The 21109-nt window shown below is 31.4% G+C and overlaps 2 protein-coding genes across 2 annotated transcripts in view; one reads left to right on the forward strand and one right to left on the reverse strand.

The window, feature by feature from the left end:
* On the reverse strand, positions 1-10655 carry LOC113516990 (homeobox protein Mohawk). The gene is made up of 5 exons (XM_026901503.3): positions 10479-10655; positions 4596-4685; positions 3860-4109; positions 3465-3624; positions 1-2203 (listed from the first exon to the last, which is right to left on the reverse strand). Exons 3-5 carry the CDS (start codon positions 3970-3972, stop codon positions 1640-1642), a joined length of 837 nt encoding a protein of 278 aa, XP_026757304.1. The 5' UTR covers positions 3973-4109; positions 4596-4685; positions 10479-10655; the 3' UTR covers positions 1-1639.
* The window catches only part of LOC113516872 (large neutral amino acids transporter small subunit 2), a 26606-nt gene continuing 12700 nt past the window's right edge, over positions 7204-21109 (forward strand). Inside the window, exons 1-2 of the mRNA XM_026901356.3 lie at positions 7204-7603; positions 12203-12501. Of these exons, the coding sequence (XP_026757157.2) occupies positions 7461-7603; positions 12203-12501 (442 nt within the window). The 5' untranslated portion in view covers positions 7204-7460. The remainder of the gene's footprint in view (positions 7604-12202; positions 12502-21109) is intronic.

The raw sequence follows: 21109 nt of genomic DNA on the forward strand, positions 1-21109 counted from the left end.
GCCATCTGGCTGCGAACATAAAGTTACACATAAAATATAAAGAAAAACAGATAACACACTGTAAACAGATTTTCTCTACTTTCTCAAATAATTTTTATGAAACAAGTAATTTCGTTCCTGCATCTGTAAAGTTCACACAGAAATGTCGACCTATTTATTGTTAATAAAGTACCTAACTATGCAACTTAGGAAGTTATTGAATTTACCAAACTTCTAGGAAGCAAGTAAGTGTGACATTCACAAAACTAGATTATTAAATACTTATCTCTCCTTAAGTTTTTTGTTACTAAATGTCATCTATATGTTAGACGAGTCATCAGTTATAAATTTACTTTAATTTTTTTTGTAGTAGGCAAGGATCACAGACCATTATTTACTGTGTTGAAACAGTATGATAGTAAAATATATGAAATCATTAGTGTTTCCATACAGTTGCATATATTGTTCTTCTTTATTTTGACAGTAAAATCCTAAATTATGCTGTTGTGTTACAGTAAATTATTAAAGCACTTGATCAATTATAAGTATTTTGCTCTCTTATTATATTTGTGACTATACAGTTGTATCACTTAATTTTGGAAGTCCATGGTCACTAGAGTAAAATAACAACATTCATTTTAAAACAAACATTTCTTTTTATTATAATTTTAAACACATTCTTTGGTAAGGTTCAGCTTATTATGTCTAATGGAGATCAAATCGTCATTATCATCATATTTCTATAAAAGGCTTACATATAATAATACTTGAGCAAGACTGTTCAATAATGAGGTGTGTTGTATAAATTTTATTTATTTTTTGACTGAAATTATTGTGTACCTTTATTGACAACCAATGAACTCTTTAAAGAATCCCAGCCGTTAAAGGAAAGATTATATATCTATAAACGAATGCTTGTCAGTCAAATTTTATTTTAAGGTATTCTAATCAAAAGAATAGGTTACATGTATGTACCTACTTAGGAAAGTAAATAGCTCACTGACGCACTGTAGTATTTTTTTAACTCTTTATTGCACCAGAAATATAAAAATATACAGTAGTACCTATTTCTTCATTCGTGCTGTATCTAGTATTTGTAGTAACTGTTATTAGTGCTTTGGTCACTTACAAAACGTATATCTAACAAAAACTCACTACCTGGAATAGGTAGTTAGTTCTAGTGTAATTTTATATTTTATGAGTATTTCGTATTACACAGCCATATTACATATATATCTTAACCGCTGTCGGCCTATTTTAAATTTATTGTTCGTGGGTAAGTTTTTATTGGTGTAATTTCTAAAGATTTACTTTAAAGTGAGACAGCCCTTGATAATTTGTACTTTAACGTGAACGTTTGTGTCTCTATGTACCTACTTTGATAATGATAAAGTTACCAATCCTCGAAGTTAAGAATTAAAAAATATATGACTTAAATTGAGATGACTTACATAAGGTCATATAATATATATATATAGATCATGACATAAGGATCTGTGGACGTATTTTATCTCAAAAAATAAATCTGCAAACTTACAGCTTTGTCTTCCAATTAGTAAGCCTTATTTCTAGGCATATAAAATACTCATTTAGTTACCTCTTAAAATAAGGTACGAAAGGCATTGAAATATAAAAACAAATACTGTTCTCTGAAACCAGATCAGGGCGCAGTAAGGCGGCTCGAAGCACTAGCTAAAGTCGTTAGAGCTACAGCCGCTTCTACTTCGTCCCGGTCATGTCGTGTCGTATTAATTATCTTGTGGACCTTCGACTCGGTTTTTCGCCGTTTCCCGTCTGCCCACCAAGAGTAATTAGTCTCACTGGGTTGGAAACGTGCTGCACTCTCTAACCACTTACTAAGAAGGAGTGGACTAGTAATAGGCACACCACACTCATTATTATTGTGACCATCTACGTATGAATTATTGTTATATATTTCGTATTTCTCCTTGGACGTTGAGGATGTGTCCGATTCAACTGGTTGATATTCTGTCATATAATCTGGACTGTTCGTTAGCCCGTTATCAATATCCAATGATTCTGCGTTGGGACTGGCCTGGCCAGCTTCGCTCCATATGCTGTCGTCCGAGCAGATACTGAATTGCTCTACGTTGCCTTGCGCACGGTCATTATACGTACGGATTAAATGACCCCAGGTGTGTTGGTTACGATCAGCGTTGACATTCTTAAGTTTTCTTCGCCAATTAGCGAACCAGTTGCAAATCTGAAAATTGATAAAAAAATATGTATTTAATTTACCTGGTCCATACTAATAAGTTATTTATTTTATACTCTTCACTGCTTGCTAAAGGATATTCTTATTTCTTTCATTTTTCTTTGTAGTTAACTGAGTATAAAGTGAGAAGAGCATATACAAGATCACTCTTGGGGCATTCGTTCTTTGAGTTCGATACTGCTGAATTATAGTCATTATGGTAAAACCGTAACTTGTACATGATTTATTTACTTGCTTAGGTTTTATGCACCTATCTATAGGTGGATATTTGTACCTCTCCAATTTATTTATGGTCTATGGCGAGCAAACTGCTCACGAATTGCATTTTTTTAAGTGATGTCAAAATCTATTTCTATTGTTATGCTCATGTAAGGTGCTACTAAATTTGGTAACACCCTATTTATTTACTCCCTTTGTTGTATGGTTTATTGGTTAAAAAAGAAAACAATGCAAAATAAGAAGCGGTGATTTAATTTTTTTTTTATTATGATCCACCCTTACTAACACGGCGAATTTAACTGTCTTGTTAGAATGAGAGGCTTAAATCTTTTTCGTTCTTTTGACTATTTTTTTTGGGAAAATATATAATTTTATTGACAGAACACTAAAGAATGAATTTTTTTAAATGTCACGTTGTATTTCCCTTGATTATCAGACTCTTCAACTCACCCTCACTATTATTTTTTTTTAATTCAATATGCCATAATTCAAAATATTAGCATCTGGAACATGAGTAGGTTATTTTTGTTTTGTTTATAGAAATGACCAATCAGTCTATGTTCTTGGTTGGATTTTTACTTTGTGCAACAAAGTAGGTAGATACCAAACGATTCTTTGCTGTTATGTTTGAAAAACAATCACCACTACCTAACAGTAACAAAGCCCTGACAAATGTAGTGACTATTTATGCACAAGAAGTAATTCTTGGCATGCAGCCAATTAGGTTGTCGGTAAGCAAAATCGTGAAATACATGTTATTTGATAAAAAAATACAATATCCCTAATTAGATATCTGTGTTAAAAGTACAGTAGTTTTTCCAAAATTGAAATACTGTCATAGATTTATATAGTTATTTTTGTTTATAATTTTATATTCTATTTAATATTTTTTTTTCTATTTTTATCATAGCTATAGCTACATATAGGTATAATGTAACAATGTTATATTTACTTAGGTTTAGGTATATTTAAATATGCAAATACCTACTTTGGTATCAAGTACATTAGTGAGACATTGAATAGCACTTACTTGAATGTATGTTAGTCCTGTTTCGTGGGATAAATATTTCTTCTCTTCTCTATTAGGGTAGGGATTGTCTCTACGTCTAACCAACCAATCTTTCAAGTAACGTTTTATTTCTGGCGTGAAGAGCCTCTTCTGAGGTCTCTGACCGGCAACTAAGCTTCGCCTAAAACAGACGATTATATTAATAAAACATAAAAACAACGAACATGTCAAAATAAAGTTAGCTAACATGCGAGCGACTTGCTTTAACACTGACGTATTCGATATTACAAAATATAAACGATATTCATGTCTCATTCTACTTTGTCTGACTCACAAAGAAAATTAATCCTTACATACTGAAAACGAAAGTAGCTACTTAATGATTAATGACTCATTACCCAATTGTAAATACTGACCGTGTATATCTTCTGTTCCTAACAGGTCTAATGGATTTCCCGCTGTCTTCCTTGGCCTGGTGTCCATCCATATGTTTATTATTTTCTTCACAAGCCCCTTGAATAAGTGTCATCGGAGTGTTTTATGATAACTTATTTTCAGTGAATATTTAATCGACACGGTTAGGATGGCAGCACGTGCGAAGGGCACTGTAGCTTGCGACACGACTCGTGTCTCGAAACACTGCCGCTGCGGGGGATGGTTGGCGATCTATTAAAAAAATAAGGACATGATGACATAAATAGATCGTCTTTCGAACAGAACACAACACTGGCTAATTATTACGAATAGATAGGTAGATAGTGCACTATATCTTGTCTATATTAGATACCTAGGTACGTTGATGTAACCGAAACATGACGGTCACATTCCTCTGTTCACATTTAGATGTTATTAGCTCCTGATTGTTTTTTAGTACATGAATTTGTGGTTTTTCACCAGCCAAATGGAATACAGACTAAGAGGTTTAATTAATTTATACATTCAGTTGTTTTATATTCAGTAATTATCATAATGAACAAAAAACATGCTGACTATTACGTGTACATTCGAGGGTCAATGTTCTTGTATTCAAAGGCGATTTTAAAAAATTGCATTACACTACAAATTGTTGTAATCTTTTTTGTAATCTATCACATTATGTATTAAATAATACTGTAAATATTTATTTCATTTGGTGAAAACAATCGTACGTACCTCGGTGCGGGAAAGCTCACGGACAGTGTGAAAATGGCGTCGGATAAGCGCGCGACGGCAGCGCCGCGCCGCGGGCGCATCTCACTGCTACTGCAAATTCATGTTATTTATTTCAGGATGTCTCCCGCGATGTCTTCAAAACATGATTAAATAATAAAGAGGCAAGTATATATAACACATTCAGATTTGTAATTACAGAGATAATATTAGTCAAATTACGAAACTAAATAAAATATTGCATAAACGATTTCTTGAGTGATTTATAAAGACACCAGGTTTGCATTTCGTTTATATTTTTTGTGCATGTTATTTTTTTTATATCACTGAGGAGATAACCAAGCATACGGCCCGTCTTTAGGTAAGCGGTTACTGTAGCATATGAACGCCTGTAATACCAGGAGCATTACGCGCGCGTTGCCGACCCTGAAGCATCTTCTTTACCCTTTTTTTGAAGTACATTATGCTGTGTGACTACTCGATATATACGAGTATTTGAATTTGCAAACTGTGCATATCAGCTGTTAACTGCTTACCGCTGAATAAAGGCCCTCCCCAGAAGGGGAGTTTTGCCAGTAATTGCTACGCTTGGCAGGTGGGTTGGCTATCGCAGTTAGGCTTTGGTGACGTTTTTAGGAAACGCTACCCTCGGTACCATTAAGTGCCTTTGATCGCCTTTTACGACACCCACGGAAAAGAAGGAGTGACTCATTCTATGCAAGGTTCACACGGTAATCGTGTATATACAGTATATTAATTTATGTAACCTATTTCTTAAAACTAGTGTTAGTATTCATTAATAGGGTTTCAAAAAAACTTTTTTCCTACATTTTTTTTTCTAATTACAAAAGACTAAATAAAAATAAATTAAAATTTTTAAAAAAAGAACACTATCTGTGCCAATGGTACTACACAGTTGTTCATTCTCATCTATCACTCTTCACTGGTGCTCCGCCAGCGTATCCCGTTAGCGCAGGCGGGGTTACCATACCATTTTCACTCATAAAAAAAAAAAAAACTACACAGTATGGGGTATATTTTTGGTAATATAATTTATTTTTTCTAGGAAAAGTCAATTTTTTAATCCCCTATTAATATATTAAACTAGCATTAGTTTTATGGAATGGCTTAGGGAGACTTTGTACAAAAGTCGATTGCTTGGGTACCTCTGTCCCATTCGTGTTTCAACCGTGAAGCAGTTGTGTTTGCATGGCTGTGTTTCGGTTTGAAGGGTGAGATATGGCGTGAATTTACTGGGTACAGAGGAGTAACACCTGAGTTCTCTGGAATGGCAACGCATGGGGGGTATCTTGGGCGAAACAGTATGCTCTGTTATTTCCATGGTGCTGCTCATGTCTATAGGCGCCGGTTACCACTTTCCATCAGGTGGCCCGTCAGCTTGTTTGCCATTCTAAGTTGTATAAAAATTTGCTTTTTATACATTATAGATGTGTATAGCAAAGTAGATATAATATTAAAAAATGTTATTAAAAAAAAGATAACGGAAGTTAAAATATTCATTTATTTACATTCGTAAAACTTACACGAATCTGGGTGTTTTTTATGAATTAAGTTGGAATGGTATTTAATTAATGAAAATGCAATTGCTGCACTATCAGTATATACTGACGGGGTACTAGTAGATAATGATAGATGAGGATGACACAGGTCAGTTTTCTTTCAGTTCTCATCGTCATTACTTCGACAATAAATCAATTACGATGGTTTCTAAGAGGAAACGCATGAAGGCCGACTTGATTGGATATATTGCTAGCAATTTTTTTTTATCTGAAAGGATATACTTTCAGATTGGTCAAATAAAATTTTTATTAAAATTAGTTCAGGAATTGAGTTTAAAATAATTGGTTTTACTAGTATTGAAGTTTGTTTCCTTTTTGTAGAACATAATCTTAATTTTTTTAAAGGTTCATAAAGGAAAGATACTAATTAAAAAACCTTTTCAACTTTGTTAATTTCAGTGTATTATACATGTAGATATTGTAGGTACTAACTGTGTCCGGAGTTGTCCACGTAAATACTAATCAAGTTGATTTAAATGTGACTGTCGCAGAGTATAATTATACAGTATGTATAAATTTCATATCTATGAATTTAAAGGTAAAATCGTTAGTTTTGAAAGACACATTTTCAAAGTTTCAAAAAGTATATTAACGGTAGTTAAAATGAAGTAAATTATCCCGACTATATATTTTATAATATATTATATTATATAAAAAAAAAAAAAAAAACTGCATCAAATTCTCAATGAAAGAACTATAAATTTTCAACATGGTAGACGCAATTGCTGCACTTTATTACATCATGGAAAAGTAGCGTAACGAAATGTCTAGTTCCCATATCTTATCGAAATAATATTTTCATCTTATGCTATTATTGATAGATTTATAATCATCTAGAATATAAATTTAAAGTTAAATTATTTTATTATAATCCCAAATTTGCCGGCGTCGGAATAACTACTTTGTTGATAGCTTCTATGGGGTGCTCTATCTCTTTCGCAGGCACGAGTGGGGGCTTTCGTGACATTGTGCGTCTCTTTCCATTACGCATTTTGTGACGCCTTTAATTCGGCTATAGAGCGGTCAGCGCTCAACGTCAGTCTCCAGTCACAATCTTACATGCGCGGTAGAGACTGTTCGCTTCAGTCGTGTGTCGGCTGACGTCACTCAAGTTTTATTCCAGTTTCGCCGATCGTAAAAATGGTAACTGAAAGTGCTTCAGTCGTGTAAGAGATTTCGAGGTGTACTGTTTGTTGGTGAATAACAGACAGTAGTGCGGTAAATACGCACAAACCGTGATAATCCACGTGCGTCGCGTATTACCGGTACGCATTGATTTTTTTGCGGAATGGGTGAACAATCACAAACCGGCGACGGGAAAGTGGTGTTAAAACGTAAAATTACGTTGTTCAATGGAGTCGGAATAATTATTGGGACTATTATTGGTTCTGGGATTTTTATATCGCCAACTGGAGTGTTTTTATATACCGGGTATGTAACGTGACTGAGTTCGCGCCTTTTTACTTTTGTATTTGAGCCGGCAACTGTATATGAATTCATGGTACATATTTAGGAAATAATGTTAATATATTTGTATCAGAGTTTAAAATAAAAAATAAATAATTTAATATTTAAATATTTTCAACATAATTCCTGTTCTGCAATAATTTAGAATTTTGTTAGGTTAGAATTATTTTACTAACTATAAATATGGATTTCTGCGAAATAATGCCTAAATCAATGACATATATAGCATTCTTAGATTATAATAACAACCTAATACAAATAAAGAAAGACTCTTTCTTTCTTTCTTACAGAAAAATCATTTGCTATTTAGTTTATTTGGCACAATATATAATATAAAATAATTATGTAAAAAAATTATTTTTTTTTAAATGGAAATGATAATATTAGTAATAATTGTAAAATTCAATAATTTAATTTTTTTTATCACTCATAGACCACCAACTGTAAAAGGAGTTGCTGTTGTATTAACTGAGCCCGGCACCATTGGAGTCATAATAATATAATAATTATATGGAATATATAATAGCATTGAAAAATAGCACCTTAACAAAAGGTGTATTATTTATCTGTTAGATGTCATGGTAACGGGGTTAGAGGTGGTAGGAATCCGGCACAAATTCTGTCGATGACCTTATAAAGATTTGATCTGGCGACCTACCTACTACCCGCGAATTTTGAGACTAACTTTAAGAAACTAACGACATTGAAGTATCGCGATGTAAAGGTAGAAAAGTTTTGTTAGAGAAAAATAGAATTATTTGAAATACGAGATCATGAAAAACACAGGATTACATTGATAGATAATCCACTATTCCGGTGACTTGTTCCGCAAATTTGTTAATGAAGTCTCGTTAATAGACAGACTGAAAACCAAAAGTGATTATACGCGCTCTGGATACTACTTACTGAAAAATTGTTTTTAATACGTTAATAATTGTATTTAACACTGAAAGTTAAGTTTTATAATTTTCGCATGGACTCTAATATTTAAGTTAATAATAAATAGTTCTGTAAATATTTTCATTAAATTTCCTCATATTCTTTTTCTCTAAATGTGGGACACAGCGTTTTTTTTTTTTTACGTTCATTTTTTTATTTGGTAGGTATCGTTGTGCTGTGATCAAGGACAATTTGATAATTCACATTGATATAATTTCAATAAGAGCATTTTTTGTTTGAACGCATCAGTTTCTGATTTCGATAACAACAAACTTTGTGGATGATGAATTCAAACAAAAACCGATAGCAGCTTCATGTGAAACTAAAACTAATAGCAGCTATCTTCAAACAAATTTTATATAGTATAAACATTTTAATAAAAATTACAATATAATAATTATATGTTTATTATTATGATATACTTAATTTGAAAATTGGAAAAATAATGAATTTGTCTAGGAAAATACCTAGCAAAGTTACGTCTAAGCTTACTCATTTGGCACAAATAAAAAGTTTTAAAATCAGATTGTTACATGTAATAAAAAGTAGATTTGTCTGTATACAAAATATTTTTCACAATAGTTGTTCTCAAGGAAATTACCTATCATGTCTCAGAGTTAAAATAACTAACTCAGGATGATAAAAATATAGGTAAATGAAATACCGAAGATTATGTATGTATGTAATTAAAAGGATAAGAAATATCCTTTTATATTATGATACTGATAATCAATGCTAAGAAAAAAAAAATAGCAGTGAGTGCTTATATACCTATTTGTTGTATGTTATAGAAAATATTACATTAATTAACATTCCAGTTAGTAATAGGGGCAAGGTAGATTGTTTTAACATGCTTAATCCTAATGCCAGCCACTGCAGGGGACAAATATGAGAATAAATTGCTTCACCGGCAACGGTAGCACTTATTATTATGCTAGTATATATAAGTGTTGATTTTTATAAGACCAATAAACCTTGAATATACTTGTGCCTTTAGAATTTGTTAATTTATCTATAACAATAATGTATTCATTGTCACTGTTAAGGAATAAATGAAAGGTAAGTGTAGTTATACAAAAACGGAAAAATATACAACGAATTTTATGTAGGAAAGGTTTAGCTTCTGTGTCTACCGGCGATTTTTGTACTTTTACGATATTTGTCATCGCCGGACAGATTAAAATTAGAATATATGATTTCGTGTGAACCAGGAATGAACTCGCGACCTCAGCCTTGGGACACAAGTGAAACACAAGGCCATGCCGATCTTATTATTTTATTATTTTCTTTTATTGCATCGAGAACTTGATTTCGCGGCCTTGAAGTCACAAAACTAATTTGGTATGAAAATACAGATAAGAATATAGATATAAACTTATTTGCACTCTCGTAGTACTTACATTATGTGTTTTAAAGTGTGGAATACAATGTGTTCCTGTAAAATTAATATTGTCCCAGGTTTTCCTCTTATTGCGGAAGCAAAGAAGTGTAGGTAGGGTTTTGATAATGTCGGTATTGACCGGTATACACCAGCTATAATGATTATATGGCTATTTATAGGTACGTATATCTAATATGCAAAATGAAAGGATCGATTTAATATTCTATTGCAACATAATTCTCAATCATTGATATAAAGCTTCATCAGTCATTATTAAAGCATCAAAAACCATTTTTATATTACATTATTTATTAATAATTTGTTTATATCTTATCAGAAATACCTACTTATAACTATATTTACAAACTAAACCATACTTGAAAAGTATACTTCACCTTTTGCCTGTTCACAGATCAAATCTGTGTCTGAAACCTTGCACCAGTTCTCAAATCACTTGATTATTGAAGCGATAATTTATGAAAGTAAAATTACATAGCAAGCTATTATTTGTATGGTTACCTATTTAGGTCCTTATTGCGTTGGTAATGTTCTCTTGATAGCGTTAATTGGAATTCTCTAAATTTGATGAATGGAATACCACTTTAAATATATTTTGTAACCGTATGTTTCCTTATTTAAAAATATAATAGACAGCTAGGTACTCCATATTTACTTCAATATTTAAGATCTAGTAGACCGTGGCCATTACAAAGTTATTTTTACATCCATGTGCTTCCTTTTATCTACAGTAAAAAAATATATTGGACGAAATCAACAATACGTTGATTGGTATTCAGTATACTATATTTGCATTACATAGGAAATAAAAAGAACACAATCGATACACTAGATATACTGTATAAGTACATAAAATAAACAAATATTACATTAATTAATAAAAAACAAACCTATTGCAATAAATATATAAAATTCCAGTTACACAAATGATGAATCGACCTAACCATATTCAACCGGTAAATCGTTGTAAAATAATTTAATAATAGGAATAGGTAATAATAGTTTTCGATAAATAATGAATTCAAATAATTTTAGTTACTTTACTAGAACGAAGACTACATAGATCTATGTATATTTTGCTGAAGTGTCAACGGCATAGATAAATAATAGTACGAATCTGTGGTGTCCATAGAGTTGTTATGTTTATAGACAACGGTTAAATTAAACACTTTCTAACAGGTGGGCCATTAACTCGTAAGCCAATCCCAGATGTATAAAAATCAACTTTCAAGATTTCTAATAATAAGTAGTTAATAACTGCGACACGGCCGACAAACGGATACCGAAACCTTTTTATAAATGATTTGATATTAGAAGTAACCGTATTTAATATACCGTATTGGTACAGCATATTCTCCGATATAGTTCTCATTTCAACTTTTATTTGTTTCTCCTTTATATGCAGGTGTTTAATTACCGGATGAAGTTTCTTTTTTTTATATGTAAAATGATTTTGGTGAACAAATATTATTTTGTGTCGATAATGCAGCAAACATTATTTTTAATCCTCTTATTTATAAAAACATCAAACCTTTCATAAAATTATTTTAGCTATTAAATAGTTTTGTCTCTTTTTTGTGCTAAATTCTTAGTTTGAATGAAACTGACAAAACAGTGTAATAGTTAATATATATCTCATTTGCGTTATTTTCTTGGGCACGATATTTCTTGTGTTTTATTTCGCGTTTAAATGAATAAGCACACTGTAGCTTTAGCTATATACCTGTTGTGTTATCAATCCCATGTTATGACATGTCAGAGAGATGAAAAGAAGAGAAAAAGGAGAGGCTATGATGGACATTTGAATTTTTTTCTTTGACCGTGACAATGAAACAATATTATTATAGAGGTTAATGATAGAGGTCAAATACCTTTAAGGAAACCTTCGTTTTCATTCTTTATTTAATAGAAATGTTTTTAGAACACAATTGTATTATTAAAAATAATTAAACTTTGTTAGTTTCAATCAGTGTTCTATAGAAATAAATTAGGATATGATTTAATTTTGTGTAACTTTTTTGTTCGCATTAAACTTTGTGTCGTTGATTTTTTTTTTTATAAAAAAATGCTGTTTATAAATAATAATTTTATTGCACAAATATAACAGAAACATGATGGAAGAATAAAGAAATTTTATATTTAAGTTTTTTATTCAAATGTATATTTAAGGATATTAAAAAAAAACTAGAATATTAAATTGTATTCAATATTTTCATTGTTAACAGGTCAGTAGCTGCATCCCTGATAATATGGTTGACATGTGGTCTCCTTTCCACACTAGGCGCTCTGTGCTACGCGGAGCTTGGCACCTCTATCACCAGATCGGGGGGAGACTATGCGTACATTTACGCCGCCTTTGGTCCTCTTCCAGCTTTTCTCAGACTTTGGATTGCGTTGCTCATCATTAGACCGACTACACAAGCTATTGTCGCATTGACATTCGGCCACTATGTCGTCAAGCCATTTTACCCTGAATGTGACCCGCCACAAAATGCTGTTCGACTTTTAGCCGCTATATGTTTATGTAAGTATTATTTAGAATAACCTATTAATTGTGTCCATGGTGCTTATCTTCTCTATGCTACTGGTGTCTTTTTATCCGTCTGCTCATTCGAGTTCTGAACTGTGGGAAGAAATTTGCAGTTATAGATAATTTTAGTTAAAGTAAATAAAATTTATATACATTCGTATTTTTTTATGGGTGAAAATGGAATGTTAACTTCGCCTACGCTATCGGTACACGCTGGTTGAGCGTCAATGAGGCAGGATGAAAGCAGATCGGTTGGTACATTGTGATGAATTCATCAAGAATTAGCTACGATAGTTTCCAGGAGGAATCATGGAGAGGTCGACATGATAGAGTATATTGTTAGCAACTGGGATTTTGAATTCCGTTACTAATATTCCCTTTCTTCCTTGTTCAAAAATGAACCTTCTTGGAAATTTATAGCACTTTTTAACAAGAAAATTAAAAATAAGTGAATAATAATATAATATATCACGTTAACGGTTGGTGTTTTTCATTTAAAATTAATATAATTAATAAATAACATCATAAAGAAAAGAACCAGTATATTATAAACACCCCTTGTATACTTACTAGTATTAGGGTTATAACATAAACATTATCAAGACGATTTAGGATAGAATTATTTAAGATTTGTGTATTTTGAATTGTGTATCCGGTTTCTCATAGCTTTGTATTAGATATATAAATATTATATATCAGAAATAGTAAGATACCTAAGGACTTGGAAAACACGCGTTTAGAATTATCCAATGATTATAATTGTAAAGTGATCTAGTTAATATTTTATTTAACAATAAAAACATACATAATATATTCTGCTATATTGCATATTTTTATTGCATTATAAATATGTATGGTGTTCATGTTGATAGTTAAAGTATGTAGTTTAAATATAATGACTTGTACTAAGTGACTGATTGATCTATCAACGCAAAATCTAAATCGTTGGCGTTAGAAATTTTAAATATAAGCTCCTTTTATGATATACGCATCCAATAAAAAAGTGAGATATTTGAAATGAGAACTGCAGATGATACATTAATATAACACGACAATGTTCAACTGCATATATTGGGGGTCAAAAGGTCGGCGCACCGTATTGAGAATCGATATCACCTTTATAATTTATCTTACGAGTAGTATAAATAAGAAAGTTATAGAGTTTTTTTTTGTTTAATCATATGTGAATAGCTAAACAAATTTGAATTACATTTGGTACACTATGTAATGATATATTGGATAATTTTTATTCTAATTGCTGCGGGTTGCAACTACTATTATGTAGAATTACGTATTAAAATTAATTTCAACTTTTTAAATTGCTGATACAATTACAGCTATGTAATTATAATAATAAAAAAATACCAGCTAATTATATGTGACTTAGTTACAAAACGACTTATAGCTACAAAGAATGTACGCGTAGTTTCAGTAGTCAATTCGCACGACTCGTCTGACTCTGATGAATTGACTTTTGACACGTGAAATTTAAGAGGCGTCCAATATCTATTACAGATCTATAAATAGGGCTTACGACAATCTAAAGTAATTGATAACTTAATAGACAGTTCATTTGGACAAAGTTTGATTAAGGTTCCTAAGAGGGAATCCCAGTCTAAGCTTCTGAATTTTCAAGTACATACTTGGAGCATTTAAAAATAATTAGCATTTGTTTATTGTTTCGGACATGTAAAACTATCATACGATAAGCCATGTCACAGGCTTTTGTGTATAATGAAGATAGTTTAGAAACTCTTGACTCCAGAGGGCAACACCCTCACACGATTAGTCGTAGTAGTAGTAGGTAACTTAATAAACTTGTTTACAACTCTCTGGGAATGGTCATGTTTCTCAGAGTGAGAGCTAACAATGATGTTTTGACGGGCAATCATTGGCTTCCCTTGTTGTGAAAGTGTAGAATGATGCATATGTTTTAGTTTATACAAGAATGTTATTGTAGTTTCTAGATTCAATAGATATTTGGAACTAGCTTTTCTTAGTTTTTTTGTTAGACCAATGAAAAATATTTTAGATAATAAATCCACTTATTTGACTTTGTCAATTGTTATAAGACTTCTAAATGGTCAAGAATTGTTTCATTGCTTGTCATTTACCTATAGAAGATCCAAAGTGATTAGACATAGTCTGAAGGATAGGCAAATTGAATTTGGCTATGAACTGGTCACATAGCTGGAAGAATCGACAATCGATAAGAAAGAAAGGTTCTTAGTGGCGACCCTGCATAAGCAAACGTAATGTAAGATGGACTCCCACTAAATGGAGCGACAACCTCAAATACATTGCAGTGAGCGGTGGATACAGGTAGCTCGGGACCGTCATTTACGGCAGTCTATGGGAAAGGCTTACGGTCAACAGTGGACAGTTTAGGACTGAAATGGTGATAATACTGAAAGTCTGATTTTAGGATTCCATATCAAAACTTATGGTGCAACTTGGTACGTTTGTCCTTCTTTCTGATACAACGCTGTATTACAGTAGCTAAGAGCTGCAGAAATCGTAATCACAGTAACCATATTAATAATAATTATTGAGTGTATTTTTATATAACAAACACATTTAAATACAGTTTCGTTCGCAACTAAAGTATATAAGCATCCATGTATAGGTTATTTTGTCTACAGAATTTCTTCCAGTTCGCACATACACTGTTAAATTTGGGGTTTTCGTTAATATATGTTTATTATAATCTGGTTGAGTATTAGAATATTTTTTTGTTAAGGGCAATGCATTTTGCATGCAAGTTCAACGCTAGATGAAGCAATAATGCAGTAGACCATTGGTGTAGCTTACAAGAAACTGGTTTTCATTAGGCGGGTACAAATAGTTTCACCTGTATATTTGAATAGATTAGACGAGAAATCTCTGGTCAGTAGTTGCATTTTTTCCTGTTAGGTTCAGGGCTCAGTTAAAACTATAAAACATTTACGAAGTTTATAAAATTTTATTATGTTTTAAGATATTCCCAAAAAAATGGGGTTGTACATTTTTTTGTCATATTTGCTATGTTGTCAATTTTTAAATGATCTTGAACAATCTGTTAGTAACAGACAGTGTTTACTTCCTTTGTGAGGATGATGAAAGAAACTGCTCTTAAAATATTTCTAAAAGCTTAACTACGGTTGTCAACCAGCCTGCCGAGCGTGGCAACTACTGGCAAAACTGGCTTATGTCAGCAGTGGATGGTTAACGGCTGAAATGAGTTTGTCTTAAGTTCAATATTTTCCATTTAATTTTAGGTGTGCTGCTGGCCTTTTAAAAATATATGCTTTTTTCTTGAAGGTTACGATTTCGTATCGTTTCCGAAATACTGCTGTTGGAAGTTGATTTCAAAGCGTGGTCGTAAGTGGATAAAAAGTGTCTTCAAAAACCGTACGATGGAGGTTTCTGTTCTATGAAATAAGATTATTTACTTACTATAATTTTTTTTTTATTTTAAAAGTGGATACAAGAGTTATGTTTTTAATATTATGTTTCATACACATATTATCATATGTTCGCAGTAATTTGTGAACGTTATGGATCATTAACTATTGGGATGGTGAGCACCTAATGAGGAGTAGCGGCTCCACTATCAATGTTTAAAAAGGAAGGATAGTTAACAGACAAGTAATTAGGAACTCGTTAGACCTATGGGTTCATTTACCTTTCGTCTTGTGTGGTTTAATATTTTTATATGAGTGACTGTAATAATAATTTAAGATTTTGTTCACGAAAAATCTGTCTTGATTCGTTAGTAAATTAAAGGAAATAAATCTATTGTTTATAAAAACATTATCTCCGATTTTAAAAAGTACTAAATTATCTATGTATTTGCACATTGTACTGAACTAAACTAAAATGCATAGGGGGATAGTATTATTAGTAGTTTTTTTTATGGGTGATAATGGAATGGTAACCCCGCCTGCGCTAACGGTATACGCTGGCGGAGCACCAGTGAAGGGTAATCGATGAGAATGAAAACAGGCCAGTTAGCCCATCATGATGAATTCATCAGGAATTAACCATGATAGTTTCCAGGGGGAAATTGCTAGCAATGGGATTTTTAGTCTCCATTACTAACAATCCCTTTCCCCCCTATTATTAGTAGTTAGTGGGATATACCAGTCTTGCAATATTATATATATACATGCATTCTTGAAACTGCTGTCTTTAATTCCTGGTTTCATAAAGGGCTAGTTGAATTGACTTCATCATTACCAGGGGGAAAGGGATTATTAGTAATTAGGTCTAGTGGGCACATTATTAGTAATTTAGCTTATATAAGATGAACCCCCACGCGGTTCTCCCTGGAAACTGTCGTAGCTAATTCTTGACAAATTCGTCACGATGGGTCAACTGACCTACTTTAATCTCATCTATCATCTTCATTGGCACTTTGCTAGTGTATACCGATTATACAGGCGGAGTTACTATTCCATTAAGTATACTTACCCAACACTTACTAATAGATTACCTATCAGCGCGAACTAACAGGGCACGCGTGTCTCAAAAAGGTATTATTTATAATTTATATATATATATATATATATATATATATATATATATATAATATGATTTGAGAGGTACTACGTAATACTACTTTACATGTATATGATATATTCTTTAGCAATATAAAGGTTGTAAACCTCTTGGTAATAAAAAGAAATGAAGGACAAGTTCATTTAATTTAGGTATCATACTATTAAATCATATATTTACTTATTTTACTTTGTATATGAAATATAATAAATAATACAACATTAATACCCAACTTCTGTTAATCCATTAACACTTATTTAACTATAGTTTTTTTAGGACTTCCATCAACAATAATTGTGATATATTTTATATAATGACCACGTGGTTTACTATATTTGTTCACTCTTGATACGTTAGGGAGCTCCGGTCTGTTCAACGGTTGGACAAGAAGTGCCTCCCCATCCAAATAACAATCTTTTATATCTACAGGACCGAATTCGAGTAAACAAGTCAGCGAGACCACGTGTTCTTACAATTTCATTACTTTTTATCAAGTATCATGATAATAAATAATTATAAAATAAATTAAAATATAAATTAGTGTTTTATATACATTACAAGAATAATTCATTACAAAATTTGGTATAATAACAACTTGTTCTTGATATTTATAGCACGTAGATGTTAATTCTAAATACATTAATAAAATTGAACTATATAATAATTTTAATATTTTATTATATTTAAAGTAATTAGTCTGATTTTTATTAATATAGGTAGGTACACATTTTGACACAAGGTGTTTAAGAAAATTTGTATAATTTAAAATAAATATCAAACACGTGGTTACCATTACATTTTTATGTTTAAAAATTGAAATGCATATTGTTTAGATATTTACGGTTATATTAGATAATGTTAAAAAGGGCGTTAAGTTTGTGAAGAAGTCGAGTGTTTATATTCGTTATGCTTTTTTGTTATAATTGTTGATAATAGAATACTTGTACGCTCGTGGGATAATAGAGGAGAGATGATAGAAGAAGATGAAAGCTAGTCAATTGGCCCATCGTGATGAATTCAACAAAAATTAAAGACGATAGCTTCCTGGAGGATTTACGTAGATATCGATGTTATAGGATATATTGCTAGCAATGGCGTTTTTAGATCCTATTACCAACATCCCTTTCTAACTACTTTGTGCATTGTGGTATGGTGTTGTTAACGACTAACGTTTTGGCAGCTTTTTTGTTTCCATGACGTATCCACCCGCACCGCACCGTGTGGCACAGCGCTCATAGTATATCTAATAAATAATTTGATTATTTGTATTTCATTTACCATCCTTGCGGACGCTTGGGGAGTGAATTCAAGTGATGGTTGTCTGATAATTTTCTTTGATTGCATTGCGTCTCAGCGGAGTTGAGATCGGTGCGCGGCGGACGCCTCCACTTAACCCAATTACTTGACAGAGGAAGTCACTTCATCGGAAATAAACTCCATTTTCAACTGACTTTAAAAAGAAAGAGGTTCTCAGTTCGGTTGTAATTTTTTTTATGCTGGTTACCTCATAACTTCGTCAGTTATAAATGGATTTCAAAAATTCTTTTTTATCTCAAAGAATGTACATACAGATTGCCCATAAAGAATTATTTTTAAAATCGCTTTGGTAGTTTAGTCCTTTAATCAAAATAATTAGTTTTTTTTTTTTCAGGAATTAAATCTTATTTACTCGCGTGGACTATACATTGCCATATAATATGGCATAGGTATACTGGTTGATAATGTAGCTTACTGTAGGTGAAAAAATATATAAAATTGGTCAAGTAGGTTTTCAGTTCATCCATTACAAATAATCAAATATTTCTTCTTTATAATATTAGTACAGAAACATAAGCTGTAAAATTTTAGGATCTTTTTATATATTTTGTCTGTAAAATATTTAGTTAGAGTTTGTTTAGTTAATAAAAATTAAAGGTCAATTACTGACTTTCTGTAAAAAAAGAGATTTAAAATAGGTAATACTTAGGTATTACGTATTTAGGTATCTAAATATGAATATATAGGATCTATTTATGAAGTTTGTCTTATCCATACAAAGTAACTCTTCGAGATTAATTCAGAAGTAGGATTCGAGATTAGTTCAGAAGTAGTAGTAGAATACTTTGATTTATTCAGTTTACTGTTTATAAATCTGTGAACAACCTTTGGGTAAGTTCTTATTATTCTGAAGACCGTACTATGTATTATAGACCAATTTGCTGAGACATAAACTTCCGTTATTACCTTTGTTAATAGAAATGCGTTAACGTAGACACCATTAGCAATGTTATCTGCAGATAACATTGCTAATGGAGTACTTGAGACGCAGAAAGGTTAATATAACTAGGTACATTTTTTAATGGGTTTAAGAATTTTTTAAGAGCTATGTATTGTATTGTGAAATTGTACATACATTAGACACATTAAAGATTTAATATGTATAATGGCGGACTTAGGTATCCCATAGACGGATTTCTTACAGTCAACCATTGAGAAGGTGGAAGAAAACCATAAAATATTGAAGGGTAAATATTGTACAGCTAAAGAAAAAACTTACTAATACCTAATTAGAATTAAACATACTGTTTCATGCCAAGGTTACGTTTCATTTTTTGTTTTCAGTCTTAATTTATCTATTCAGTTATTTTTTGTAATGTATTTCTAAATTGAATAATTCGAGTTTCATTTGGTTTGTTCCTCTTAGAGTTATATAGATACTGGTCTTCTGTGTGGTGATGTAATAAAAATACAATGCATCACTACTCCTTTGAATCCTTGAGGTATCGCACACACAATACACCAGCATAAGGGAAGGAAAACATTAAATAAAACTAGGTATACCGTACTAGCAAGTCAGTGTTATAATTAGGTCAATATGAAGAGAGAGAGCCGTGTCAATTAATTGTTATGCTATACGGCATACTTATAAGACACTTGGATATTTATGCCGTTTTTTCACTAACAATCTCCTGACGCGACCCTATATAATTATTGATTCATAAATTCATCGCTTATTTAATATATTGCCCTTATAACTAAAAATATCGCTTCAGGTACCTATTTAATTTCGAGCGAATAATATTAAGTTTTTTTTTTGTATAAACGTTATAAAAAATTGTGCAAATAATATTTATATTTTTTGTAAACGTTATACAATATTGTATATGATTTATTTTTATAATATTTTGCTGGATAGACAATAAGTACTATTCTTTTGATTATTGTATTAATTTGTAATCACATTAGGTAGGTACTGTTATAATACGATCTCTTAGATCATCCTTATTTAATAATTTCTTTTAATGGCATCTAATAAACAAATCTTCAGGCAATATGGAAAGATTAATGGACTTATCTCTAGTTTTTATTATTATTTACATACTTTTATGCGTTTATGTATACGAGTAGAAACGTCCTTTTCTTGATCTATTCTACAATAAAATTCGTGGATGGAAATTAATAGAATAATATTCTAGAATTAAAACAAAATAACGACATCAATCAACTATAAATATATTTAGGCATAAATAACTGTTTTAATTCAGATGTCGTCTTTGAAATAGAAAGAAAAAGTCTCGATTATCGGAAATTATAAGTACTATCTTCTTATTAATTTGAAATTAATTGCAGAAATAATATAATATGTATAAATTTCATTGTATAGACTTATTTAGCTAAATGAAATCCGAAATGCCAATATATTTTTGTCTATTATGTCCTTCCAAATAAATGTGAGTCCATCAATCTATACCTATTTGATATCTATTGAGGTCTATTTTAGGAAAAAATTAAATCATTAAAGAATTTGTAACGACGTCGTGTAACAATTGAAAAAAAGTTCAGTCAACTTGAGAACCTCCAATTTGATATCATTTATGAATATGATATTATAAATATTCTGTTTGTCTGCTTAATTTATACCGGCTGTCCGAGTTTGACATTTGTATATTATGGTTTATTTGGAATACCTTGAGTAAAAAATAATAAAAGCTATTTTATTTTATTCACCTATGTAGATTGGCAAACAAGCAGAAGGCTCACCTGATGGAAAACGTTAACAGTCATCTATAGACATAAACAGTCC

The sequence above is a fragment of the Galleria mellonella genome, unplaced genomic scaffold (genome assembly GCF_026898425.1).
Source record: "Galleria mellonella isolate WM207_F2 unplaced genomic scaffold, CSIRO_AGI_GalMel_v1 utg143, whole genome shotgun sequence".
Taxonomy (NCBI): domain Eukaryota; kingdom Metazoa; phylum Arthropoda; class Insecta; order Lepidoptera; family Pyralidae; genus Galleria; species Galleria mellonella.